Source organism: Ovis aries, chromosome 5 (assembly GCF_016772045.2).
Source record: "Ovis aries strain OAR_USU_Benz2616 breed Rambouillet chromosome 5, ARS-UI_Ramb_v3.0, whole genome shotgun sequence".
In the NCBI taxonomy this organism is placed as follows: domain Eukaryota; kingdom Metazoa; phylum Chordata; class Mammalia; order Artiodactyla; family Bovidae; genus Ovis; species Ovis aries.
In genome coordinates, this window is record NC_056058.1 from 57,667,480 (window position 1) to 57,693,780 (window position 26,301).

Here is a 26,301-nt window from a genome sequence, read left to right on the forward strand (position 1 = left end):
TCTTGCCTACGCACATCATATAAATCTTCTCTGATTCTGTAACCAAATATCTTACCATCTCCAGCTTCTCCTGAATAGTGTTCACAGCCTGCCCTTTTCTGGATCAGACACCTGACAAAGAAATAACCACTGCTTGCCACTTTCACCACTCCCCCACCCCTGGTTTCTCAATTTCCTTTCCACATGTCTCTACACGCAGCTTCAGAATTTCAAATGTCATGGAATCAGAGTACCAATAGTAACAGGTACACTTCAGTGAGTGTGTATGCCACGGACTGTGTTCCACTGTTTATGAGCTTTAACCCACTGAATCTCACAACAACACTGTACAAAATGGGCTATGGTTATCCCTCCACTAAGAAGAAACAGTGACATCAAAGTGACACACAGTCAGTAACTGGAAAAGCCTGAATCTAAACCCATGTCTATCTGATGACAAAGCCCAAGCTCTTAACTACAAAACGCTTCTCAATTTATATTTGCAAAACTGAAGGCAGAGAGAGGCAGGGACATGTGGAGAGTCAAACAGTAAGTTAGATGCTGGGGGAAAAGGACACATTTCCTGACGTCTCTTGAGCATGCTGTATCATACCCTAGCTTGGGCAACTCCTACCTCCTTGGCCTGGACCATCCAACATTCACTCCATTCTCTGTGCTGTGTCAGTAAATGCCATTACAGGTAAAACAGTAGCCAATACTCTCTAGGATTATACAATGTCAAGTAACTCACACTTCAGTCTGATTCACCACCATGTTCTATAAATACAAAACTTTATTTAAGCTTAAGTTCTTTTTTGACAGGCAGACATGAACCAAAAAAGGGGGGAAAGCTTGCCATAAACCATGGAAATAATGGTATTTTAAAACTCTAATCTTTTGCTACTTGCAAGAAATATGATAAAATCTTGATTTTATTCAAAATGGTCACAGGAAAATTTTATTCTTATCAGAAAGCTGCAGGTACTGCAGTGGATGGAGAATTAAACAGCAGAGGAGCAGTGAGATTTGAAGGTTGAAAGAGCTAAGCAGCATGTGCAGTGCATATGCTATAAACAAAAACAAGTTCTTCCAAATAAGTAAATTCAATGAACTTACTGAAAAGCTTCAGTGCATAAAAACCTGTGTTGGGCACAAGAAAAAGGCAAAAAAAAAAAAAAAAAAGATGATTGATAAGAATTGGCTCTTGTCCTCAAGGAGCTCAAAATCTGGGCTCTGGAAGGGAAGCTCACAATAGGAATCATTAATGAACCGTGAGGGCTTCCCTGGTGGCTCAGATGGTAAAGGGTCTGCCTGCAGTGCAGGAGACCCAGGTTCAATCCCTGGGTAGGGAAGATCCCCTGGAGAAGGAAATGGCAACCCACTGCAGTATTTTTGCCTGGGAAATCCCATGGACAGAGGAGCCTGGTGGCTTATTGTCCATAGGTTCAGAAAGAGTAGGACACAACTGAGCAATTAACAATACAAACCACACTGAAAAGCACAGGAAAAAGTTATAGGAGAGCAAATAAAGTGCTTCAGGGACGGAAATAGATTAAAAAACCTCACACTGTCTTGGAGGCTGGAAGAGACTTCAAGTAGAAGATGGTATTTGAGATAGACCAGATAAGAGATGCTAGGAGATGTATGCCCAAGGGAAAGAACAGAAGAATCAATAAACTGAGGATGAAAATGTGAAGAGCATGTAAGGGGAACACGGAGCAGATGGCTTGCTTTGTAACTATGTATAAAGAGAAATAACTGGAGGCAAAACTCTGGTAGACTTAGAAAATTATGGGCAGCCCAGATTTGGTTAACAACGAAGCCCTTTGGGCTTCCCTTGTGGCTTAGCTGGTAAAGAATCTGTCCGCAACGCGGGAGACCTGGGTTCGATCCCTGGGTCAGGACGATCCCATGGAGAAGGGAAAGGCTACCCACTCCAGTATTTTGCCGTAGAGAATTCCATGGACAGTCCATTGGAGAAGTCCTTTAGAGGTTTTGATCTGAGAAACGGCATGCTCAAAGTTGTGTTTATAGCCTAACTCCCCAGGCCAGAAGGTGATAGCATCAGTTGCAGAAGGATGATGTCAAGTAGGATGGAGATTTTTAAAAATGCGTGAGAAAAAATTTACTGATTACATAACCAGATTCAATTTCCTTTTATCTCTAATGAGATGAATAGTTTTATAGGAAATCACTTTCTGGCTAAATAATAATTGGCTTTTTTACTTCCAAGAGACCTAAGAGAAGCAGAAGATATTAAGAAGAGGTGGCAAGAATACACAGAAGAACTGTACAAAAAAGAGCTTCATGACCCAGATAACCATGATGGTGTGATCACTCACCTAGAGCCAGACATTCTGGAATGTGAAGTCAAGTGGGCCTTAGAAAGCATCAGTACAAACAAAGTTAGTGATGGGATTCCAGTTGAGCTATTTCAAATCCTGAAAGATGATGCTGTGAAAGTGCCGCACTCAATATGCCAGCAAATTTGGAAAACTCAGCAGTTTTCCAGTCGTGGCCACAGTCCTGTGGCTGGGACTGGAAAAGGTCAGTTTTTATTCCAATCCCAAAGAAAGGCAATGCCAAAGAATGCTCAAACTACCACACAATTGCACTTATCTCACATGCTAGTAAAGTAATGCTCAAAATTCTCCAAGCCAGGCTTTAGCAATACATGAATCGTGAATTTCCAGATGTTCAAGCTGGCTTTAGAAAGGCAGAGGAACCAGAGATCAAATTGCCAACATCCACTGGATCATCGAAAAAGCAAGAGAGTTCTAGAAAAACATCTATTTCTGCTTTATTGACTATGCCAAAGCCTTTGACTGTGTGGATCACAATAAACTGTGGGAAATACTGAGAGAGATGGGAATGCCAGACCACCTCACCTGCCTCTTAAGAAACCTGTATGCAGGTCAGCAAGCAACAGTTAGAACTGGACATGGAACAACAGACTGGTTCTAAATAGGAAAAGGAGTACATCAAGGCTGTATATTGTCACCCTGCTTATTTAACTTCTGTGCAGAGTACATCATGAGAAATGCTGGGCTGGAGGAAACACAAGCTGGAATCAAGATTGCCGGGAGAAATATCAATAACCTCAGATATGCAGATGACACCACCCTTATGGCAGAAAGTGAAGAGGAACTAAAAAGCCTCTTGATGAAAGTGAAACAGGAGAGTCAAAAAGTTGGCCTAAAGCTCAACATTTGGAAAACTAAGATCATGGCATCTGGTCCCATCACTCCATGGGAAATAGATGGAGAAACAGTGGAAACAGTGGCTGTTTTATTTTTCTGGGCTCCAAAATCACTGCAGATGGTGATTTCAGCCATGAAATTAAAAGACACTTACTCCTCGGAAGGAAAGTTATGACCAACCTAGATAGCATATTGAAAAGCAGAGACATTACTTTGCCAACAAAGGTCCATCTAGTCAAGGCTATGGTTTTTCCAATGGTCATGTAAGGATGTGAGAGTTGGACTGTGAAGAAAGCTGAGCGCCGAAGAATTGATGCTTTTGAACTGTGGTGCTGGAGAAGACTCTTGAGAGTCCCTTGAACTGCAAAGAGATCCAACCAGTCCATTCTAAATGAGATCAGTCCTGAGTGTTCATTGGAAGGACTGATGCTGAAGCTGAAACTCCAATACTTTGGCCACCTCATGTGAAGAGTTGACTCATTGGAAAAGACTCTGATGCTGGGAGAGATTGAGGGCAGGAGGAGAAGGGGACGACAGAGGATGAGATGGCTGGATGGCATCACCGACTCAATGGACATGAGTTTGGGTAAACTCTGGGAGTTGGTGATGGACAGGGAGGCCTGTTGTGCTGAGATTCATGGGGTCGAAAAGAGTCGGACACAACTTAGTGACTGAACTGAACTGAACTGAACTTCCAATTATGTGCTATTTGGGATTAGCATGGCTTCCCTGGGCTTCCCTGGTGGCTTAGAGGTTAAAGCGTCTGCCTTTAATATGGGAGACCTGGGTTCAATCCCTGGGTCGGGAAGATCCCCTGGAGAAAGCAATGGCAACCCACTCCAGTGTTCTTGCCTGGAGAATCCCATGGAGGGAGGAGCCTGATGGGCTGCCGTCTATGGGGCCGCAAAGAGTTGGGCACGACTGAGTGACTTAACTATGGCTTCCCTGGTGGCTCAGATGGTAAAGAATCTTCCTGCAATGCGGGAGATCCAGGTTCAATCCCTGGGTCAGGAAGATTCCCTAGGGAAGAGATTCTTGCCTGGAGAATCCTGGCTAGAGGAGCCTGGCAAGCTACAGTCCATGGGGTTACAAAGAGTCAGACATGACTGAGTGACTAACATTTTCACTTTCACTGGAATTAGGATACGTAAAATAAATGAAGAATCATTATAAATGTAAGCAACACTTCATGGAGAAATAAGAGAGACAAAAGAAAAAGATAAGAAGAGAATTATCTGTGTTAAGGATGGTTCTTGTTGCTAATGGGAACAGGTATCAGGTGGATTAAGTCCCCTCAGCTAGTGACACTGGGGAGAAAGGCTACACTTGGCAAGGTTTGGGTTCCATTTCCCCATTTCTGGCCCCAAATAATCTCTTTGTTCTTGGGGAAACTCCAGGTTAACTTCTATGTGATGGAAACATGATACCTACCTTGTAGAGTTTCAGTTAAAATACTTCCCATAAATCCTGGCCCATAGTAACTAACTGATGAATGGTAACTAAAATGTCCTTTTTATTGTCAATTTTTACTTACTTCTGTGATCCCATCTCCTACAACTTTCCCCACATTCACTCAGTGCCATGCACACTTACCAGGCTCATTATCGCTTTAGATTCTTTGCAGTTGCTGTTTCCTTTGCCTGACATAATATTCCCCCAGATTAACACATGCAGACTCCTCTTCAATATTCTTTTCCCAGGTCATAGGGGACTGATCTCTTGAAGCTTTCTGAATACCTCACACAATGTCCACACCTCTGCTTCATCTCATCTTTTTTGTTGTCGTTCTTCATAGCACTTGTGCGTACATAAACTTGTCTCATTCATGTTTTGTATGTCTCCTTTCTTATTTCCTGGTTCCCAGTGAAGGAATCTCATCAGTATTATTTTTAGTGGATCTTTGACAACAGGCCCTAGCGCATGAAGTGAAGTGAAGAGAAGAGAAGTCCCTCAGTCGTGTCTGACTCTTTGTGACCCCACGGACTGTAGCCCACCACATAGTAGGTGTTTAAAATATGTTTCTCTGACTCTTGACAGAAATAAACTATGTAACACACAGAAACCACCCAGAACATGGCGACTATTAAATCAATGTTAGTTCCCACCCCCTTGCATGGGTCCAGAGAATGGCTGCTCCAAAATGAAGAAAGACAAGACGAAAGGAAAACAAAAGACGGTCCAGGGTTAGGCTAGCCCAGGTTTTGAGGTCTAGTTCTCTGCCTTGACACAGCGGATGCTTCACAGGAGGTGAAGACTCAGGTGGTCATTCTAGATGGATGTTTCAGGAGATGAGGCTTTTTCTTTATGGAGGAAGAGGTTCTGTAAATAAGTGGACAAGTGTGATTCTGAGGAACGTCATCAGGAAAAATGGCTTGCAGGAATCTTACAAATGCTTTAGAAAAATAAAGGATGGAAAAGCCAAGCACCATCACAGACTTTCAGTGGAGAGTGCCTTTTCCAGCTGCTTGAGGTTTTTAGATGTCAAGAAATCTCCTTCCAGTGATAGATCATAATGAGTAGAGATGAGGGAACCCAGATATACCTGTTCTCCACCCTACTTCACCCTACTGCAATAGAGTTCCAGGTAAAGCTTGTGTATGAAGAGCGAGCTTTGATTTGAAAACCTAATTCTTGCCCACCCTCTGCATTTCATATGTGAGATGATGGCGGCCCCAAGGATTAAACAGAAGAACTGGGTGAGTACACTGCCCCTGACTGCTGTTGGGGGTCTTTCCTTCACCCCATTCTCAGAAGAGCGGGGACTTGAATTTCACTGACATGTATTCTGGGGCTCAATTTCCAGGAACTCGAGAATCCTGAGTTGTTCATGACACAAAAAGAGGAGGCACATGATTAACAAACTCAATTCAAGACCAGTGAATGCATAGTACAACCGCCACGCTGACTTGAATGGCTCCTATGGCGTATGCTCGGAGAGTGGCTGGGCTAAAGCCTTCCCTATGCCCTTCTGGGGATGACCCATGTAAGAGAGACATGTCTTAGTACTTGAGGCTGACAAAGGTGACAGGAAGACAGGCAAAATCACATTATTTAGGAGTCCTGGGCTTCTGTCTTTACCTTGAAGACCCTGATGCTAGAGAGAGAAAATTCTCCAGCATCAAACACCCAAAGCTTCTGAGGGGTGAGTTGGGCTATGAGACAACAGAGAAGCTGCAGAGAACTGAGGCGCAGGATTGACTTTGGCATTTTATTGTATACTCAAAATTCTCCTAAAAGTTTTAAGACATTAGATTTCCCTCTGTATACAATTTCTATAACATGTAAAGAATGCACAGATATAAACATATGCATTTTATTAATGTTTATCAATAAATAGAATTTATCAATAAAGAAAACAAGGCTCCTGTTTTTCCTAGAACACATTCTTGGGAACTGCATCAAAAAGTGGATTGCATCATAAAGCCAAGGGAATAGAAACAAATTAGAATCAGGGGTCCTAGTACTTCAAAGCTTTAGCTTCAAATAAATCATATGTATAACTAACAATTTCTTAAAACCAAAATATAATCATCATTAAAATTTGCAAGTCTTTGAAGATATATATTTAAATCCCATGTTCTGTATAATGGGCACACATGTACTTTATATGCTGATTACACAAGGGGACTTAGTTTGCTAGAAAATGCATGAGTGGCCCCACTTGTAATTCTGCTTTATTAAAAATGTAAACAAAATGAAGGTGCTATCTAGATAACACTAAGTGATAATTAACAATAATTTACATAGACTATCAGATTTTTTAAAATCTCAAATTATTTGCTTCAGTATCTCGATACACTCTTTATATAACTATCAGCTTATCATTCATGATCTAATTCATGTTGGAGGGTTATTTTCATATATATATATATAGAGAGAGAGAGAGAGAGAGAATTAACAGGGTGGGGACAATTTCGATGACCCAAGTCTTTGTATAAATAAATGTTTTCATGGCAAAATGGTATTTGAATTTATTCCATGTGACTCTGAAGTTACATGAAAAATTAGGCTCATTATCACAAAATTTAGACTGCAGTCCTCATCTCTCTCTACCTACCTCTTTACTTTGAGAACAACAAAACCCTTCAAATGAGAGTGTTTGTGATGTACAAATTTTCAGTGTTGGTGTGTTTTGGGTAGCTTAGAATAATCAAATGCAAAGGGGGTAAATTTGGGCGAATGGACCCCCCCAAAAGATGATCCCTTGGTATTTTCAGTATAGGAAGCTCACTCTCTAATCCACATCTTGGTGAAGAAATTCTTAGACTTTGACTACCCAGGAGCACTCAAAGTAATTCAAAGTCATAGTAAACAAAATGGCATTTTATGATTTACAGAACATCATCACAAAAATTATCTAATTTCCCTCCACAACAGCTTCATGAAGTAGGCAGGAGAGATTGTTTCCGAGGCCGGAGAGGCCCAGTTACTAGTTCACGGTCACATAGTAAGTCACAGCAATTGATTCAGGGCCCATGCAGCTTCCCTTCTCTCTCATCCTAACTGCACGTTCATGGAAGTTGTGGACAATGTGGGCAGCAGCCCAACAGATACAGTGTGAGTCTCACTGCCAGGATCAGGGCCTTGCGGTTCAAGACTTTGCTGATCTCTCCTTTGTATTAGAGGAGGATCATCCTCCTAAACGTGGTTGCCTCCTAAGTTCCAATCTTGTTAACGGCACAGGGACAGCGACTCAAAAAAGCACAGGCAGTTGGTCCATCCAGAGTCAATGTACAAGACAGGACTTAGATAAACTTTCTTCATATATGATGAGAATAGGTCCCCAGATAAATCTGCTCCCATTGATCAGTGAATGACAACCCCAGGCTACACCAGGAGCATTTCAGCATGGTGCATCTTTCTCAACAGCATTTGGGAGTTCCAAGTCACATTTCTCATTAGAGTCTTTTCCTGTTCCCTAACAAGTGATTTTCTCCACATAAAAAATTGTAAGCCTTTGCAGGACTCAGAATTTTTCTTTTTTCTTTTTTGGTATTTGGATTGTTTGACGGCAATTTTTTCTTTCTCCTTCCAAAGTCTCTTCCAGGCTGGTGCAATTCCAGAAATAAAGTAAACATCAGTGGAAATGATATCTGACTTCTTAAACAGCAGGAACAAAGACAGTATGATGAAGTCCTGAGATGCTATTAAACCACAGCCAAGACCAAACTGGAAACCTCACAGGGCTCTGGGATGTGGCAGTGTTTACTTCCCTGGGACCTTCACTCTGGGACAGGTGGCAAGAGCTGTGAACTTGGTTTTGAATGAAAGACATCCAGGTTTATCTGAAGGGCAAAGCTGGCAACGTCAAAGGTCTAGAAGGCCCAGATGAGGCGGCTAGTTCCTTTGAAACAAAGTCAAAAGGCAGGCAGGTCACACCTTTTCGAGGTAGCTGATGGCTATAGCAGCATCCTGTTGTCATAGAAACAGAAAGGAATCTTAGCAATCCCCTGGTCCAAACTTCAGTTGATAGATGAAGAAAGTAAGGTACAGGGAAGGAAGGGCATGGGTCACAATCTCACATCATGTTAGAAGTGGAGCCAGGGCTGGAATCCAGGTCCTCTGGCTTCAAGTGAAGCGCTGTTTTTCCACCTTGAGCACTGCTTGGTCCTGCTCCTCCACCTGGGGAAACTGCAGTGAGTGACAAGTCTTGGCAGCGTGAGCCTCCAACAGTTCTCTCCTTTGGGAGCAGCAAGGCCAGATTCAAGGATTATAAATTGGTACCATGGACTTTGCCACAAGCTTATGGGAAAGATTCCAAAATCTTCCAATAAACACTATAATGCCACTGGTCCTGCCCAAGGCTCTCGAGGAAATTATTTGTTCTAGGAAAGTGAGCATCTCAGAGCAGGAGGGCTTGAGGCCATGGCACTGGTTGGGAGCTGTCTGTCTTCTGCTTCCCTCCGAGGTTGCTGCAGACATGGTTTTCCTCTGAAAGATGGTTGCCCCGTTTCTTCCATGGTGAATAAATGGAGCATGTCCTGAAGAGAAGGACTGACATGGACATAAGGAAGAGCAAGTAGAAGTCTGTGATGGACACAGGAGGACGCACAGTTGGACCCAGACTCTGGGTGGAAAGTGTATTAGTGTCTGGCACAGAGCAGGACAGAGATGAGCCAGTGAGCAGTCTGAGCATGGCTGTGACAGACACGAACAAGCAAGAGATGCGTGCTTTTGGAACAGAACTCTGACCAAGGCAGGCGCGGGGAGGATGTGTTTTGGCAGTGCATGTGAGCAGGCACAGCAAAGAAGGACTATTTGGAAACGTCTATGATTGAGATAGGACACAGTGAGCTATCCTGTTTGGAACACGAGCAAGACAAACCAGGCACAGTAAGGGTATATATTGGGGACAACAGAGACTATGAGGCAAGGGTGACTATGAGGCCAGAAAGAGGGAGTGCTAGGAAATAAAAGGATCCCTTCTGGGGGGATCTCTGAAGAAGAACCTCCCAGTGAACAAGGGGGCCATCCTGTCCCCTGCCACCTGCTAGAATCCTGGAGGAAAAGCTCGATGGGCACAGGGTGCCTGCACCAACAGATGGAACACTGGGTGAAGAGGACACCGGGTGCAGTCATGCACGGGCAGCAGCTCAGGACCTGCCCTCTCTCGGAGGGATGGCTGTCTTCAGGGTCACTGCCCCAGGGGCCTAAGTGTCACTGGGCTGTGCGGCCACCAGAGGAGAACTTGCTGGGGGGTGGGACTGACTCTCCCATTGGCCACCACATTCCACTGCATCCCTAGAGAGGGGAGAAGATCACAGAACCTCAGAGTTGGAATGGACAGATAGTCTGGTGCAAGAACCCGCCCACTGCAGGAAAGCCCCTTGTGCCATGCAGACAGGTGGCTGTTTAGCCCCTGCTTAGGAACCTCCACTGACCCACCAGGCCATATTATTTTTGATTAGCTTTAGTTATTAGAAATAGCTTATTAATGTTTTGCCAAAATGAGCCTTCCTACAGCTTCTACCCAGTGGAACTACGATGCCCTCCAGGCCCACTCAAAATTCTTCTCTCTGCTAATTATATCCTCCAAGTTTTCTCTTCTCCAGGCTACACATTTCCATTTTCTCTAATAGTTCATTATATGTTATGGTTTCCAGATGATTGCCCATAACGGTCACTGTCCTCTAAACACAATCCTTATTAAAATTATCTCTTATGGAATACAGAACCAGGAAAGAGCCCAGATCTACATAGTGACTCTGATTTATGTCACAAACTTCTCATCATCAATTTAGTTTACTTCTATGGATGTGATTAACATTAAGTTCATTTCCAACAATGATAATATTCTATTGGCTACGTGTTCAGTTAATTGCCAGGTTTTCTCTTTTTTGATACAAATAGCTGTCAATTCCTGTGGTTCTTTACTACAGTGGTGCAATTTTTATTTATGTGTATATTTATTTATTTACTCATTTGCTTATTTTGCCAAAATATAGGACATTACATTTGTCTCAGTTTAATTTCATTTTATTGATTTGGTATCATTTTAGTCAATTGAGATCATTCTAAATCATAACAATTTCAACATTCAAGATAGGATTATTTAGCACTGACTCAAATGAGACTTTAAGGCTTCTACAAGCACATAAGAAAATCAGATATTTGGAACAGGGGGACCCATGTACACCTGTGGCTGATTCATTTCAATGTATGGCAAAATCCACCACAATATTTTAAAGTAATTAGCCTCTGATTATAATAAATAAATTCATCTTTAAAAACATGAAAAAAGAAGATCAGATAACTATTGCTACCTAGATCTTTCAGTTTAGTATCATTTGCCTTTTCAGTCAAGAGAAAAGAACTATTGATCAAACAGGGATAAACCAGAACCTGTGGTACCCCAACACAGACTAGCCTTCCAGCAAATGGGTAATCATCAGGGTGCCTGAGAATGGACCCACCCATGGAAGGCTTTGCGCAATGCCTTGCTGAAATGTCTCGGTCAAGCAGTAAGTCTGTCCTAATAGATAATGAAATGAGTTGACATGATATTTTTTTAAAATGAAACAACACTGACTCTTGCATACATACCATTTGTATAATAACTGTTTTCAATTTTTGGTAAGGTCTATTTCAAGTTGTGAGGCTACAGTTTCTGGAGTCTACTTTATTCTTTCTTTAAGAACTAGGGCAATATTTACTGATCTCCAGGCTGCTCTAAAACCCTGAGTCCACAAAAGAGCACCAGTCAGAGGTCTCATCAACCAGTTCCTTTAATCCTCTGAGAAATATTAATAATACATCTTGGCTCAGAGACAGTTAAAAGCTTTCCATAAATCTCAGGCAGCAACTTTCTCCCTGTGATGTTCTCTTCTTTCCAGTTGGAAGACTATTCTTACTGAAGCAGAATATGTAAGATTTCTTCCCTAAATAATGAGAGCTAACTATTTTTGGGTTTTCTACTTGCTCTGAACATAGCTATTGATTCATCCTTAGTTATATTTTCCTTCGTTCAGATTTTTCACATGCCATTTTCAAGCATGAGCTCCCTAGAAAAACTCAAAATGCAACCTCATGTCTTTACATACCCCTTGTATTTTCCTCTGTTTTTATTCACTGAACATATCTATTAAAATAATGACTGAATAGACAGGAAGAAAGAAAAGAAGGAGAGAAGGAAAGAAGAAAGGGAGAAAGGAAGGAGGGGAGGGAAGAGAAAGAGGAGAAGGAAGGGTTTCTCATTTTTACTGGCCAAATTCCCTTTGTATCATACTTTTTATTATCATTAGCAACAATAAAAGCAATCACTTATTAGGGTAGCACCTGTATGTCAGGGCCTGGGCTAAGTGTGTTATATGCATTAATTAGTATAGTTTAAACCCATTTAACAGACAAGGAAACTGAGTTTCAGAGTTAAATAATTTGCCCAAATTTATTCAGTTAATAAGTAAATCAGACCTTAAAAATTCTGGTCAGTTTGATTCCAAAATCTGGACCCTGAATTGTCCTGATACATTGTCACTCATTATCTTAAGAACCATTACTGCTAAGTTCAGTATTCAGGTTCTGTGTCTCCAGCATTTCCATGTCCTATTATGATGGACTTAGGGTAAAGGGAATATGCACATGGGGGTATATTACATCTACTGCTCCTATGGGAAGCCTACAGTATGATGTGTCTTCTTTTACTGAAATACAGTGTGACTGGGACACTAACATGGAACTCTTTCCTCTTGCCCACTAAAGGAGCATCTTTGCCAAGAGGTGCACGTATTTTCTGTTATGCAGAACCAGGGAGACCAGGTGGAAAAGGGAAAAGAAACTGTGAAGTCAGGATAGCAGAGAGAGTAGAGGAAGGGGTTAAGTGAGTAAGCATAACAAAGAATGAGCAGAGGGGATGGAAGACAGAGTGGGAAGACCTGGGATAAACAGAATCACCGAGTTGGGTGTGTGGAAGGCTCCAGAGCAGTTGCGGAGCTTGGGAGGAGGTTCTTTGAGAAGTATCTCCAAGAGGTTACACTAGTTCTCTCATATAATCCTTCCAGATAGTCAATTAATGATTGAGACTTCTGCAGAATTGCTATTGGATGCTTGGTACCACTCCTTTTTATCCAGACAATATCAGTATAGCTCTCATCAAGGAGAGAAGAAAGGAAAATATCCCAGCCTCCTAACTCCATGGAGAACTCACAACTGACTCCCGCTCAGCAGAAAAGGAGACCTGAGGATAACGATGGGGTGATCTTGAGTTCTGGTTGGCCTGTGTCAGTCTCAGCTGACACTATTATATGAATCGCAGTTAACAGTTTAATGTCTTCTCCTTTTAAGGTCTTTGTTCAAGATACAGAATCATGGTGCAGTGTGCTGTGCCCCAAGAGATATCGTTCCCACATCTCTCCATAGAATTTTCCAAGCAAGAATACTGAGGTGGATTGTCATTTCCTACTCCAGGGGATCTTCCCAATCCAGGGATTAAACCCACATCTCCTGCATTGGCAGGTGAATTCTTTACCACTGAGCCACTGGGAAACCTCATACAATGGGAACATGACTTTAACATTCAGTGAGTGCCTTTTGCTTTCAATTGCAAGGCCACCCTATTAACTAAGCAATGCAAACAGTAAACCAGGAGACAGTAACCTGGATTCTGATGTCTTTTTAGCCTTCAGTCATGGCATGCCTCTGATGACTGAGTCCCTTTCCTGTATCTCACTTTTCTCATGCCTTAAACCAGGAGGGTAATCTATGAGATCCTTTGCAGCTTTGACATTCTCGTTCTATGAGTAGCAGAGATGGTGGGTGACAGATACAGACCTTCTGACTGGGCACCAGCTGTGTGTGGGACTGTTCCCCAAAGCTGTGGGTATTTGAATTTGGCCTTTAATATTCTATTGTTAGAATCTGATACTTTATATTCTGTGTGGAAGGAGGAGGTTTCTCTGGAAACACAGGAAGATAATTTTGGGATTTGTATTAAAGAATCTGAAATACCTCAATTTTTGAATCTGTGAAGTCACACTACAAAGCTGTTAAATGTATCTGGCTAAGATAGGACAGGGAGGGGTGGAGATGCCACAACTTAAAATGCAGTGAGATCACAACTGTCTTTCCTCAAACATATGCTTGATCAGAAACATTGGCAGAGCCACTCAAAATCCTGGTGCAAAACACCATTAAAAAAGAATCTCTGATATTTTAACAGATGAGTTTTTAAAATGCAATTTCTTATTTTAATAGTTTTACTAAAATCCTCTACAATTCATGAAACATTCTTATATCATTATATCATTCCACATATACCCTTCAATGTAACTCCGTAAGGAAGGCAGGTAGGTACAATGTAGGGGCATGGATTGACTGATAGGTAATACTGGATCTAGTGCTATAAATCAGGTGGCCTGCCTCCCAAATCAAGAATTCTGTCCACTGGGAAACATGGAAACCACTGTACGGTGGGAAGAGTTTTGTGATGAAGTTTAATATGAACGGTTGATGAGACAGAGTTAAAATTACATTTGTTCCAGAAGAAGAGCGAGAAGGAGGAAAAGAAGGAAAAAGAGGAAAAGAGAAAGATTACTAAGTCATCTTTGACAAAATTGTCCAGAGACTACGTGCATCAGAGTTATCTTGAATACCCATAAAAAATCCAGATTCTTAGGACCCATACACCAGACCTCTAAGGACAGTGTGGGAGTAGGGAGTAGGGAGAGGGCAGAAGTGAGGAGGGGAGAGCAGAAATCTTCATTTTCAAACGGTGCTTTCATTTTATTCTTGGGCGCATGGAAGTATGATTCCCCGAGGAGGTGAATGTCCAATTATTCTACTCACACCTGAAGCAGAGTTTAGCAACAGAAACATAGGGAAGAGAAAGGACATGTGAATAGGAAGAACTAGAGTTTGAGGCATTCAGTGATTCTTCACAAAGGATCAGAAAGAAAGCATTGAATTGCACGCAAACAGTTCATTTTAGCTGGGTGGACAAGTGGTATTTGTTGGCTTTTATGACATTGATGATGAAATGAGGAAAGATTTGGTGATGAATCATAAAAATGAGATAGCAAAAAATGTAAATGCACAAGAAATGAGTTGCACAAAGCAATACTTTTTAAGGTGTTTTTTATGTGATAAAAAAAATAATGACTGGGTACAACTAACTGATAAAAACTAATAGAACTGTTTATAAACAGTGAGCATATAAACTTGTACTGAGTTATTAGTAAGTTCAATGGCTCAGAAGATGACAGTCTAGACCAATTTCTTCATTTGTCTTTAGAGCACTATCAACCAGAACAGAATATTGACGCTGGAAGATCCAGTATTTCCCAAATGTGCAGTGCTTTCCACAGATGATATACCAAAGAAAGAGGCATAGCATTAAACAACCTGAATGCAATAAGGATATTCAACACTTCTTTCACTCATTCTGCTCATTTTAAAGAGAAATACTCAGTTCAGCCCCACTCTGGCTTTAATAAGTCTCTAGTACCTAATAAAACAGAGAGCAGGCCTTTGCTCAGAGATTTTGGCAAGCAATATTATTAAATTTTAATACTAATAAAAATTTATGCAAATAACAAAAATTTGCTTTGTTTCCATTGTATTTATTTTTTAAATCATCTTCTGTATGTGATTTTGCATTTAAGGTCATGATAGAGTTTCCAATTTCCAGAGATCAAATTGCCAACATGCACTGGATCATCAAAAAAGCAAGAGAGTTCTAGAAAAAAACATCTATTTCTGCTTTATTGACTATGCCAAAGTCTTTGACTGTGTGGATCACAATAAACTGTGGAAAATTTTGAAAGAGATGGGAATGCCAGACCACCTGACCTGCCTCTTGAGAAATCTGTATGCAGGTCAGGAAGCAACAGTTCAAACTGGACATGGAACAACAGACTGGTTCCAAATAGGAAAAGGAGTACATCAAGGCTGTATACTGTCACCCTGCTTATTTAACTTATATGAGTGTACATCATGAGAAATGCTGGGCTGGAAGAAGCACAAGCTGGAATCAAGATTGCTGGGAGAAATATCAATAACCTCAGATATGCAGATGATACCACCCTTATGGCAGAAAGTGAAGAGGAACTAAAGAGCCTCTTGATGAACATGAAAGAAGAGAATAAAAAAGTTGGCTTAAAGCTCAACATTCAGAAAACTAAGATCATGGCATCTGGTCCCATCACTTCATGGCAAATAGATGGGGAAACAGTGGAAACAGTGGCTGACTTTATTTTTGGGGGCTTCAAAATTACTGCAGATGGTGATTGCAGCCATGAAATTAAAAGATGCTTACTCCTTGGAAAAAAAGTTATGACCAACATAGATAGCATATTAAAAAGCAGACACATTACTTTGTTCACAAAAGTCCATCTAGTCAAGGCTATGGTTTTTCCAGTGGTCATGTATGGATATGAGTTAGACTATAAAGAAAGCTAAGCGCCGAAGAATTGATGGTTTTGAACTGTGATGTTGGAGGAGACTCTTGAGAGTCCCTTGGACTGCAAGGAGATCCAACCAGTCCATCATAAAGGAGATCAGTCTTGAGTGTTCATTGGAAGGACTGATGTTGTAGCTGAAACTCCAATACTTTGGCCACCTGATGCAAAGAGCTGACTCGTTTGAAAAGACCCTGATGCTGGGAAAGATTGAGGGCAGGAGGAGAAGGGGATGACAGAGGATGAGATGGTTGGATGGTATTACCGACTCAATGGACGTGAGTTTGGGTAAATTCTGGGAGTTGGTGATGCATAGGGAGGCCTAGCGTGTTGCAGTTCACGGGGTTGCAAAGAGTTGGACATGACTGAGCGACTGAACTGAACTGAACTGAGAGTTTCCTTTAAAAATAGATCTATTCAAATTTCAAAAAATGTATTTAAAGATAGATAGAAAATAGCATGGGCAGAATGCTGATATGGGTAAAAATTGTGAAAATAGCAGGCAAATGAAAAAAAAACCCTATCAGACAGATGCGAAAACCTAATTGCAGAGAATAGTGTCTTGACAAGGACGTAAAGCAATGCACCCTCAGGGTAGAAACTCTGGGATCTTAGGTCAGCACTCTTTTTATTATTTTGTGCTGCTTGCAGAAAGGACCCCAGTTAGCTGAATTTCCGTTTGGAATGCCTAACCTTGTAGCTTGGACAAAATATATTCTAAGGGGTTCTTTAGTTGCATCACCAGTGTCAGACATGTCCATGTTTCAACATGCCAAAGTGCAAGATCAAATCAGTACACACGGCTTATTCTAATCCCAATCCACTTCTGTTTATCTATACGCACATACAATTAAAGTCAAACCAAGTTGCTTGTGAGACTTTTTTCCATTTCCTACCATAGTTCTTGAAAGACAAATAAAAGACTAGAACTTTTCATCTTTGGGGGATCAGACCGTCTACCTGCTTCTTCTGCTCAACTATTTTGATATGAAAGAACCTAAAAATCTGCAGGAGAAAAATGTCTTAAAGGTATGGATCCATGATAAAATCAGCCAGTATAAATTTAAGTGAATGTTTATTATGTGTCAGTGATTGTGCTAGGCTAATCACGGATTATCTCATGTAATTTTCACAACAATCCTATCACAGAGCTTTTGCTTTTTTTTTTTACAGTATCTAGTTGAGCGGAATGAGGCCTAGCAACTCGCCCAAGTCAAAGGCTAGGGAGAGGTGGAGCCACAATCTGAACCAGGCAAATTCAACAGCAGCATGGCTAAATGTGCACCTTCACTCAGTAAGTACCCTTGACTCTTAGACACTGCAGGTAGGAAATGGCCTGCTTTCTAGAAGCTGCCCAGGTGAGCAGAGAGTGTTTTAAATACATAAAAGTATTTAAGATCCCACAGGATAAGCTGAGTCTCCAAGAAAAAGAGAAGCAGGTGGTGTGAGGGCCCAGAGGAGGAAGTGATTAGCTCAAAGATTGGGGGAGTAGGGATCAGGAAAGTTTAGAGCTCATGTTGGAACCATGCCTCAAGGAATGAGTAGGCTTGTGCCAGGCAAGAAAGTGAGAAAGAGCATTTGGGGCAGTGGAAGTAATTCAGAGGCTGGAGAATTCACTGTTTACCTAAAGAAAAATGATCAATCTTGCATGCTTATTGCATAGGGAGTTAGGTCAGGGGAGAGTTGGCAGAAATGAGTTGGAAAACCAGATTGGGTCAGGCAAGAAGGACTTTACATGCCCTTCACTATCTGCCCACTGCAAATCACACTATCTTGCTCAAGATTATTCTATTACAGCTCAATCCAGTTGGCATTTACAGTTTAAAATCCCACATGCCTGAATGGCTTTAACATCGTCTTAAACAATACATGTGAAATATCTTCTCTCTCTATGGTGATATTATACACATAGTCCCAAAAGAAAACCAGAGGCAAAAATTTTATAATTTGTAACCCTGCCAATGTCTTGTCTTGGGTAATAGTAAGTTACCCCTCACTGGGAGGAGAAACAGACAACTACCTACCAGATAAGTTATAGAAGAGATCACTGCACTGGTTGGGATATTTGACCATATTGCTTCTGAAGCCAGCCCATGTCTAAGAACCAAATGTCCTCCATTATTTCAAGAGTTTTCAATTAACTAGCAAGGAGCATAGCTTAGTGGTTAACAGCAAGAGTCTGAAATCAGATGAATATCTGTTAGAATCCTGGCCCACCACTTGCCAGCTATAGGATAGTAGCCAAGTAATTTAACCTCTCAGAGTCTCAATTTTCCCATCAGTAAAATGGGGATAATAGTACTTGCTCCATGGGTTATATTAAGAATTCCATGAGATGATATATGTAATGCACTTAGCTTAATCCCTGACAAATAAAACCAACACTCAGTAAATGGCCGATGCTAAAATAATGATAATAAAGATAGTGATGTCTGGACCAGGAACCAAAGTATTCATAGGCAACTAGTTGGTATACATGACAATGATACACACACACAACCACACACACACACACACACACACACACCTTCCCCCATAGTCAGAAACTCAAAGCAGACAATGCCAATTCACAAATAGAAGAAAAATTCCATGATAACAGCCAGCAAAGGAAATAAAAGTCTGAGAAGAATAAAAGGAACATGAGTAGGCACCAAATATGTTTGTTTGTCAGGTTTATCAAAATACAGATTCACCCATTTCTTAGAGAATAAAAACCTCTCCAAGAATAAGTCTAACTGCGAAATGTTTCGAAGAATCTTATAAAAAATGAGGATGAGAAAATAATTCAGAAGTCATCTTGTGGAAAGCAGGTTCTTGGCTCTTTGGTTGAACACAACCTGGAGCACACTCAGATGTCTGTTTACATAACCAGAAGCCATCCACCGGCTTTCTTCACCTAAAAGTTAGGTGTGATTTCACAGAACTTCTTGGAGGACAGAAGCTAGAAATTTCTGCCTCACTCCCTTCCCCACAGCTCCCCTTTCCTTGCAGTTGAAGTAATTTTCCTTCTCCTTCTGAATTTCTTGCTCAGGAAGTATCCTATACCTTATGAAAAGGATATTATGTGATTTTGACCCCAAACCATTTCCCCTGAGACCCAGTTCTGACAACGAACTAGTGTTTCAGAAATAGGAGCCTTGTCTTCCCAACTTAGAGTTCCTGCTTTTTTCTCCTACTAGATAATGATTATGAGAACACAATTCATCAATAACTTACTTATTCCAGGCTCCATCTGTATAATATCTCACATCAGCCTCATAATAATGTTATGAGGCAAGAATCATCTTCACTCCCACTTTTGCATAGAAAGAAATGGGGGCACCAACAGGTCAAGGAACTTGCCCAGGATCACACAGCTTCAAAGTAGCAGGACCTGAATTCAGACAGGCTCATCAAATGCCAAGTCCTAATCTTTTTTTTAATATAAATTAATTTATTTTAATTGAAAACTGGAAATAAAACTGCCTTATGACCCAGCAATCCCACTGCTGGGCATACACACCAAGGAAACCAGAATTGAAAGAGACACGTGTACCCCAGTGTTCATTGCAGCACTGTTTATAATAGCCAGGACATGGAAGCAACCTAGATGTCCATCAGCAGATGAATGGACAAGTCCTATTCTCTTAGCCACAATACCAAACTGCTTCACCAGTGCTCTGATTTCCTCTGGATTGGGATCCTGCCTTATTACTTTCAGACCAGTGAAGTCTAAACAGTCTTAACTGTTCACATGTGAAAAAGGAAGAACATGAAAACCAGGATGAGGGGATGTTTCTTGAATTTCAATCCTTCTCCTTAAAAATCTTTATCAGCAATTCCTTTCATATCAAAGCTGCAAACAATAGACATTTATCTTGGTGGGTGGATATGACAACATTTTTCTCAGGCGTTAAATCAGCTGCTTACCACTGAGCATCTGCAGAGGCTGGGCATGGATTCCTTCCTTGCACGCATGCGTGCTCAGTTGCTTCAGGTGTGTCTAACTGTGTGCAACCCTATGGACTCCTACTCCCTGCTAAGCTCCTCTGTCCATGGGATTCTCCAGGCAAGAATACTGGAGTGGGTTGCTGTGCCCTTCTCCAGGGAATCTTCCCAACCCAGGGACTGAACCTGCATCTCCTCCATTGTAGATGGATTCTTTACCACTGAGCCACCAGGGAAGCCCAGATTCCTTCCTCAGGTGCATCTAAATTTCCTACCAGCCAGAATCATAAAAGAAAAGAGAACTGACAGCATCACTCTGGCACATCTCTTCCCACAAGTAACCTTTCCAGAAGGTCTCCAGCTTCAACCAAAGAAAACACTACACTGGCTGAAGAAGGTTTGCTCTCTCTCGTGTTTAACTGCACTGTGGGAGGATTTTGTGGATCTGTAACTCACACAATCACAAATGAAGGGTCTGAGAACATCTCCTTTGACCTCCTACCCCTCCCTTGGCCAAGCTGACTAACGATCAATCAATGCTTCCAGTGACTGGTGATCATCCAATTTTATCCTTCTACTTTATTAGGAACATCTTAGTAAGCAGTCCGTTCCATTTTGTGCTGAAATATGTGTCCTTAAAACTTCAATCCTTTATAACTACCTCTTTTCTTTGGTGTTGTTGTCTAGTTGCTAAGTTGTGTCCAATTCTTTAGGATCCCATGGACTGTAGCCTGACAGGCTCCTCTGTCCATGGGATTTTCCATTCAAGAATACTGGAGTGGGTTGCCATTTCCTTCTCCAGTGGATCTTCCCAACCCAGGGACTGAACCCACATCTCCTGCATTGGGAGATGGATTCTTCACCACTGAACTACCAGGGAAGCCCACCTCTTTCCCTTGGGATCCTGCAAAACAAATTGGTTCCCTCTTCCCAAAACAGTCCTCAGATATATTAAAAAACAACTCTTATGACCTGAATCATCTTTGAGCTCTATGCTCACAATCCCCCATTCCTTACATTATTCTTCACAAGGCATGAATATTGAAAAAAAAATCATGATGTTTATCTTCTCCTGGAGACTCTCTTGTTTGTGGACACCCAGAATAAGACGAAGCTTTACCACTGCTATGCACCAGAGCCGAGTGTCACTACAGAGAGGACTAAGCACACATTTACATGGTGGTATGGTTTTCTAGTGGGTCTCTTAGTGTGCTTTGGAAGCGATTCCTTCCTGAACAGCTGCTCTGACTAAATCGGGAGAGCTGTATCTCTGCCAAGTACATGCTGTAAGGGAACAAGCTTGTAGAGCCTGCCTCATAGAAAGGGCTTATCTGCAAGCTTACTGTCGGCACTCTAAGCACGGACATTCAGAGCCCTTCCTCACACAAACACCTGCCTTTTACAGGGGTTTCCGCTCCATTGTCCTGTCTTGGGAGTGGGTGTGGATTAAGAGGAGTCAAATGATGCAGGGGCTGCACAGTAGTAGGCAGATAACAGCACACAGAATTCCTGGCTCCTGCTATCCCCTGGCAGAGGTAAGAAGTTTCTTTGTTGCAAAGCCCAGAGGATTAGTTTAAAGCAGGGTTTCTCAACCTCAGATTTATTTTGAAATTTGGGACCAGACAATTCTTGGGAGGAGTGGGATGTCTCATGCATTCTTGGATGTTTAGTAGTATCTCTTGCCTCTATCTACTGGCTACCAGTAGCATCCACTAGTTTTTTTGTTTTTTGTTTTCTTTTTTGGCCATACCATGCAGCATGTGGAACTTCCCAACCAGAGACAGAACCCATGCCCCCTGCAATGGAAGCACAGAGTCTTAACCACTGGACTACCAGGGAAGCCCAACATCCATCAGTTGTGAAAACCAAAAATGCTTTCAGACATTCCTAAATGTCCCCTGGCAAACAAAACTGCCCCTAATTGAGAACTGCCAGTTTAAATCCAAACTATCTCAATAGTTTAAGACATGGTGTTAGTTGCTCAGTCGTGCCTGACTCTTTGCAACCCCATGGACTATAGCCTCTGTACATGGAATTCTCCAGGAAAGAATATTGGGGTGGGTAAGCCATTCCATTTTCCAGGGCATCTTCCTGATCCAGGGATCAAACCTGGGTCTCCTGCATTGTGGGCAAATTCTTTACTGTCTGAGCCACCAGGGAAGCCCCTTAAGACATGGAGCTAGACCTGAACTTGAAGCATTATCTACCTCTACTTTCTCATTTTATTGCTGCAGAGAGAAATGATAGCAATCAGCAAGAAATTAGAAGACAAGTTTCGCTCCTAAAACATATGCATTTCTGGTCCCTAACCAGACCAATTAAAATAGACTCTCTACATGTGGAAGCCAGGAGCTCCCAGCGACTCTAGCATGCAGCCAGGGTCAAGGGTCAGAGACTCACGTCACACTGCCTCTGTGCTTGCCTCCAATAAACCACCTTGAGCACCTCTGGAGTTGGGTGTGGTTTGCGGTTTGCCCTGCAGGGTGACATGCCCAGTGGGGCACCAATCTTAGAGGCCTGGTACATGGGACCCTAATACCCTAGAAACAAGAGGGCAAAAGGGGGAAACAAATACACATAGTGTGTAACCAATTTGTTCAAAAAGCTAGCACGTTTTGCACTGGATCAAAGAAATGCCTACAGGTAATTTAAAAGTCAGAAGTTATATTCAAAATAACAGTCCCAACTGTTTAGCACAGGGCATGATGTACTCAGGAAACAAGTCTTGTCTCATGTTGTTTAAACAATTATTTATAAACAGTGTGATTAATTTCATTTCATTCATTTCTGGCTTTTCTCCTAACAGAGGAAGCTCAGCCTTCCTTGTTTAAGCAGTATTTATAACATAGAGATTTCTATTGACTCATTCGTCAAGAAACACTTATCAGGAAGTTGAGAAAATAACTGGATAAGTTGTTTGTTTTAACCAAGATATGAGCAATGTTATATCTACAATTATAATAACAATGGTTATGGCAGCTTCCATTCATGGAGCACTTGTCTATGTAACAGAAGCTGGGCTCAACTCTGCACATATGTTATCATATTTAATCTTAACAAAAGTCCTATGAGATGGGTTCTAATATTACTGTTTTCAGTTCAGTTCAGTCGTTCAGTCGTGTCCGACTCTTTGCGACCCCATGAACCGCAACACGCCAGGCCTCCCTGTCTATCACCAACTCCCAGAATCTACCCAAACCCATGTCCATCGAGTCGGTGATGCCATCCAACCATCTCATCCTCTGTCACCCCCTTCTCCTCCTGCCCTCACTCTTTCCCAGCATCAGGGTCTTTTCAAATGAGTCAGCTTTTCGCATCAGGTAGCCAAAGTACTGGAGTTTTACAGGCGAGAAAATAGAAGCCTAAAGATGTTTGGCCACATTGCTAAAGATGATATAGATGGTAAATGACAGATCTGAGACAGGACTGACAGCCAGGTGTGTCAGACTCCAGCCCCTACAGCCATTGTGCTACACTGGGTCGAATGCCCTTTTGGTTACAAACCAAAGCTCACCTTCCTCGGAGTCAGAGACTGGAACTTTTCCTTGACAATATGTCTCAGTGGAAGGGAAAATGTTTAGGTTTCAGCACTTTAGCCTAGAAGTGGGCATCCTGGAGGGTGCTTAAGCCACTTGATTACCAAACTTTTGCAGGTACACTCTGCAAACAGCACTAACTTTTCTAACCCTGAGTATTTGATGAGGCAAGTGGAGCTCTTGTGATGTTATTCTCACTATGTTCTAGGGTGATATCAACAAGAACCATGTTTTGTGAGAGCTGCCTCAGGTAGGGATGGGGCAAAACTGAGGACAGGGCCAGCTTCATGGCTGTGTGATCAGAGCAATCACATAGGAACTCAGAGCTTGCTGTACTGCACTGCTTATCCTCACTTCAGAATTTGCAATCACTTTATCTTTGAACTTGTGAACCCTGAGGGACAATGAGGCATGCACGTGAGCACAGACTTGTGCAATGTGCATGCACACCGTAGTTCCTTGCTGCCTATCACATTAGCGATGCCCCGTGAGCACAGGATTCTGGTAGACCCACCGAACATAAGAAATTTAGTCAGATTCAAAGCAAGCACAATGTGGACATGTAATTCATATGAAGTATCTTCCATTCTCCCATTGTCTTTCTGTCAACAGCTTCTTTACCCTGTGTTAGCTGAGTCTCGCTGAACTTCCACAGAACATGGGTCCACTGCAATTCTGCACCCATGTTTCCTATCAACACATCTACCAACACCAGCAGATGACTGGTGGCCCTGAGAGTACATGTTTTCCATCTGAACCAGAACTTGCCGGATGCAGAAAGAAGGCAGTGATTGTCTAAGGAAAAGAAACCATCGAGGAACTCTGCTGCTGCTAAGTCGCTTCAGTCGTGTCTGACTCTGTGCGACCCCATAGACGGCAGCCCACCAGGCTCCCCCATCCCTGGGATTCTCCAGGCAAGAACACTGGAGTGGGTTGCCATTTCCTTCTCCAATGCATGAAAGTGAAAAGTGAAAGTGAAGTCACTCAGTCGTGTCTGACTCTTAGCGACCCCATGGACTGCAGCCTTCCAGGCTCCTCCATCCCTGGGACTCCGCAGGCAAGCTGAGCACTGGAGTGGGGTGCCACTGCTACCATGTCTTTTTCACAGTGTTACTCTCCTGTATTAGCCAAGCATTTATGTATAAAGTACTGACATAGAAAGAAAGGATATGATAGAGCAAGTCATGTTTCTTTTCTCTGCAGTCCTTCTTTACTCCTCAGTAAGCTGAGGGGAGAATGTTAGAATATGCATGCATCAAGAAGTAAAATAAAAATAATTGCATTAGTTTTATGCACTATCTGGTAAGAATAAAATACATAAGCATGCCTGAATTTCAAAATGCAATTTGTGTAATTTTGGTTATTCCACATACAAGTTAAACACTCTTACTTTTGCATTTAACACGGCATTGCACAGCATAAAGATAGATGGTAAATTTTCTGCTAATAATTTAAAAATGCATTTTGTTTTTCTACTAGAGAACAGGTAAGTAGCAAATAAAATACATATGACAAATTAAGAGAAAGACTGAGGAGGAAAGAAAATGGCTTTACATTTTAATACTTTTAAGAGGAATTTGTTCCTGCCCTTTGAACCAGAAGCCTCACATTTTCATTTTTCACTGGGGCTACAAATTATGTAGCCAGTTCTGGAGGTGACTGAGGAAGGGAAGGCGAGGTCATTCTCATCCATCCTTTACTGTCCGAGCTATCAGGGAAGCCCCTCTCATCCATCTTTGACTTAGCCGGAGTAAGTCTGCATTGGCTCAAAACAATGAGATAAATGTTGAATCCAATTGTAGCCTCCAAAGTTCAAGGTAAAGGCCAAAAAAAAAAAAAGGCATTTAAATGCCAAACAGCTTTTCAACATTAGCAGAAACCTCTAGGGATCTAAAGTAAATCAAACCTAAATTATTTCCTCATCTGTGGGTAATCTTCCAATCTACTAAATGAAAACCTGTATTTAAATACAGAATTCTGACGGGATGAAACTAAAGGTTGGCAAGTGGCTTCACCGTGAATAAAGCAACTATTCCAGTTAAGAGTTAACAAAAAAAAATTTCTTTTCATGGTGAAAATTTATTTGAGTACACAGTTCTGGTAAATGATAGGGTCTAGGTAGGGGCTGATAAGGGTATCCATCTATTCATTAGACAAATGTATTAACAATGAACAATGAACTACACCCTGTGGGAACTTTTAGGAACAAAATGGACATTATCAGCCCTCAGGGACTGACAGTCTGGTTGCAGATAATAAAGAGGTAAATGAAACATAAATATAATTGAAAATTCTGATAACAGGAGGCAATAGTGAACCTGAAGAACTTTTTTCTCCTAGTGTTATTTGGGGGAACTTCATTCTCTTTCTTACTTTCACTTTTTCCTATTTTCACATTTCTCTTTATTGATTCCACATATAAATCTGAATATACTAATCTTGTGCATGGAAATGTCATTATACAGTCCATCCATTAGAATCATTTTATTTATTATTAAGCTCTAGTGGATAATAAGAGTTAATTGTATGAGGAAAAGTATATATTGCTTCCTTCCAGAGAGAAGGATCAAATTGCTTTGGAGCAGTTTGTCCTTTGGGACTTTTTACGATAAAAAGTAAAAAGTTTGCACTATTTAACCTTGCTGTATGTAACCACTGAGCTCTTGGAACGTGGTTACTAGACAGGGCAGGTCTAGAGACCTCCAGGTCAATGGAAAGACTTCATCAAAGAGATTGAGGCTAGAGAACAGAAGATGATAGCCAAGTCAG

At 41.6% G+C, this 26,301-nt stretch overlaps 1 protein-coding gene and 1 long non-coding RNA gene across 41 annotated transcripts in view; one reads left to right on the forward strand and one right to left on the reverse strand.

Moving 5' to 3' along the window:
- HTR4 (5-hydroxytryptamine receptor 4) overlaps positions 1 to 26,301 on the reverse strand; it is a 266,563-nt gene that overhangs the window by 38,807 nt on the left and 201,455 nt on the right. For 13 of the 40 annotated variants that reach the window (XM_060416587.1, XM_060416585.1, XM_042250642.2 and 10 more), the window contains one exon: positions 6,370 to 9,920. The exons of the other annotated variants lie outside the window; for them this stretch is intronic. In XM_060416587.1, the coding sequence (XP_060272570.1) occupies positions 9,830 to 9,920 (91 nt within the window). In that variant the 3' untranslated portion in view covers positions 6,370 to 9,829. Of the gene's footprint in view, positions 1 to 6,369; positions 9,921 to 26,301 lie in introns of those variants that run through there. 40 annotated transcript variants of the gene reach the window in all.
- Positions 21,481 to 24,877, forward strand: LOC121819657 (uncharacterized). The gene is made up of 2 exons (XR_006059986.1): positions 21,481 to 21,531; positions 24,145 to 24,877. It is a non-coding gene; the product is annotated as an uncharacterized LOC121819657 (long non-coding RNA).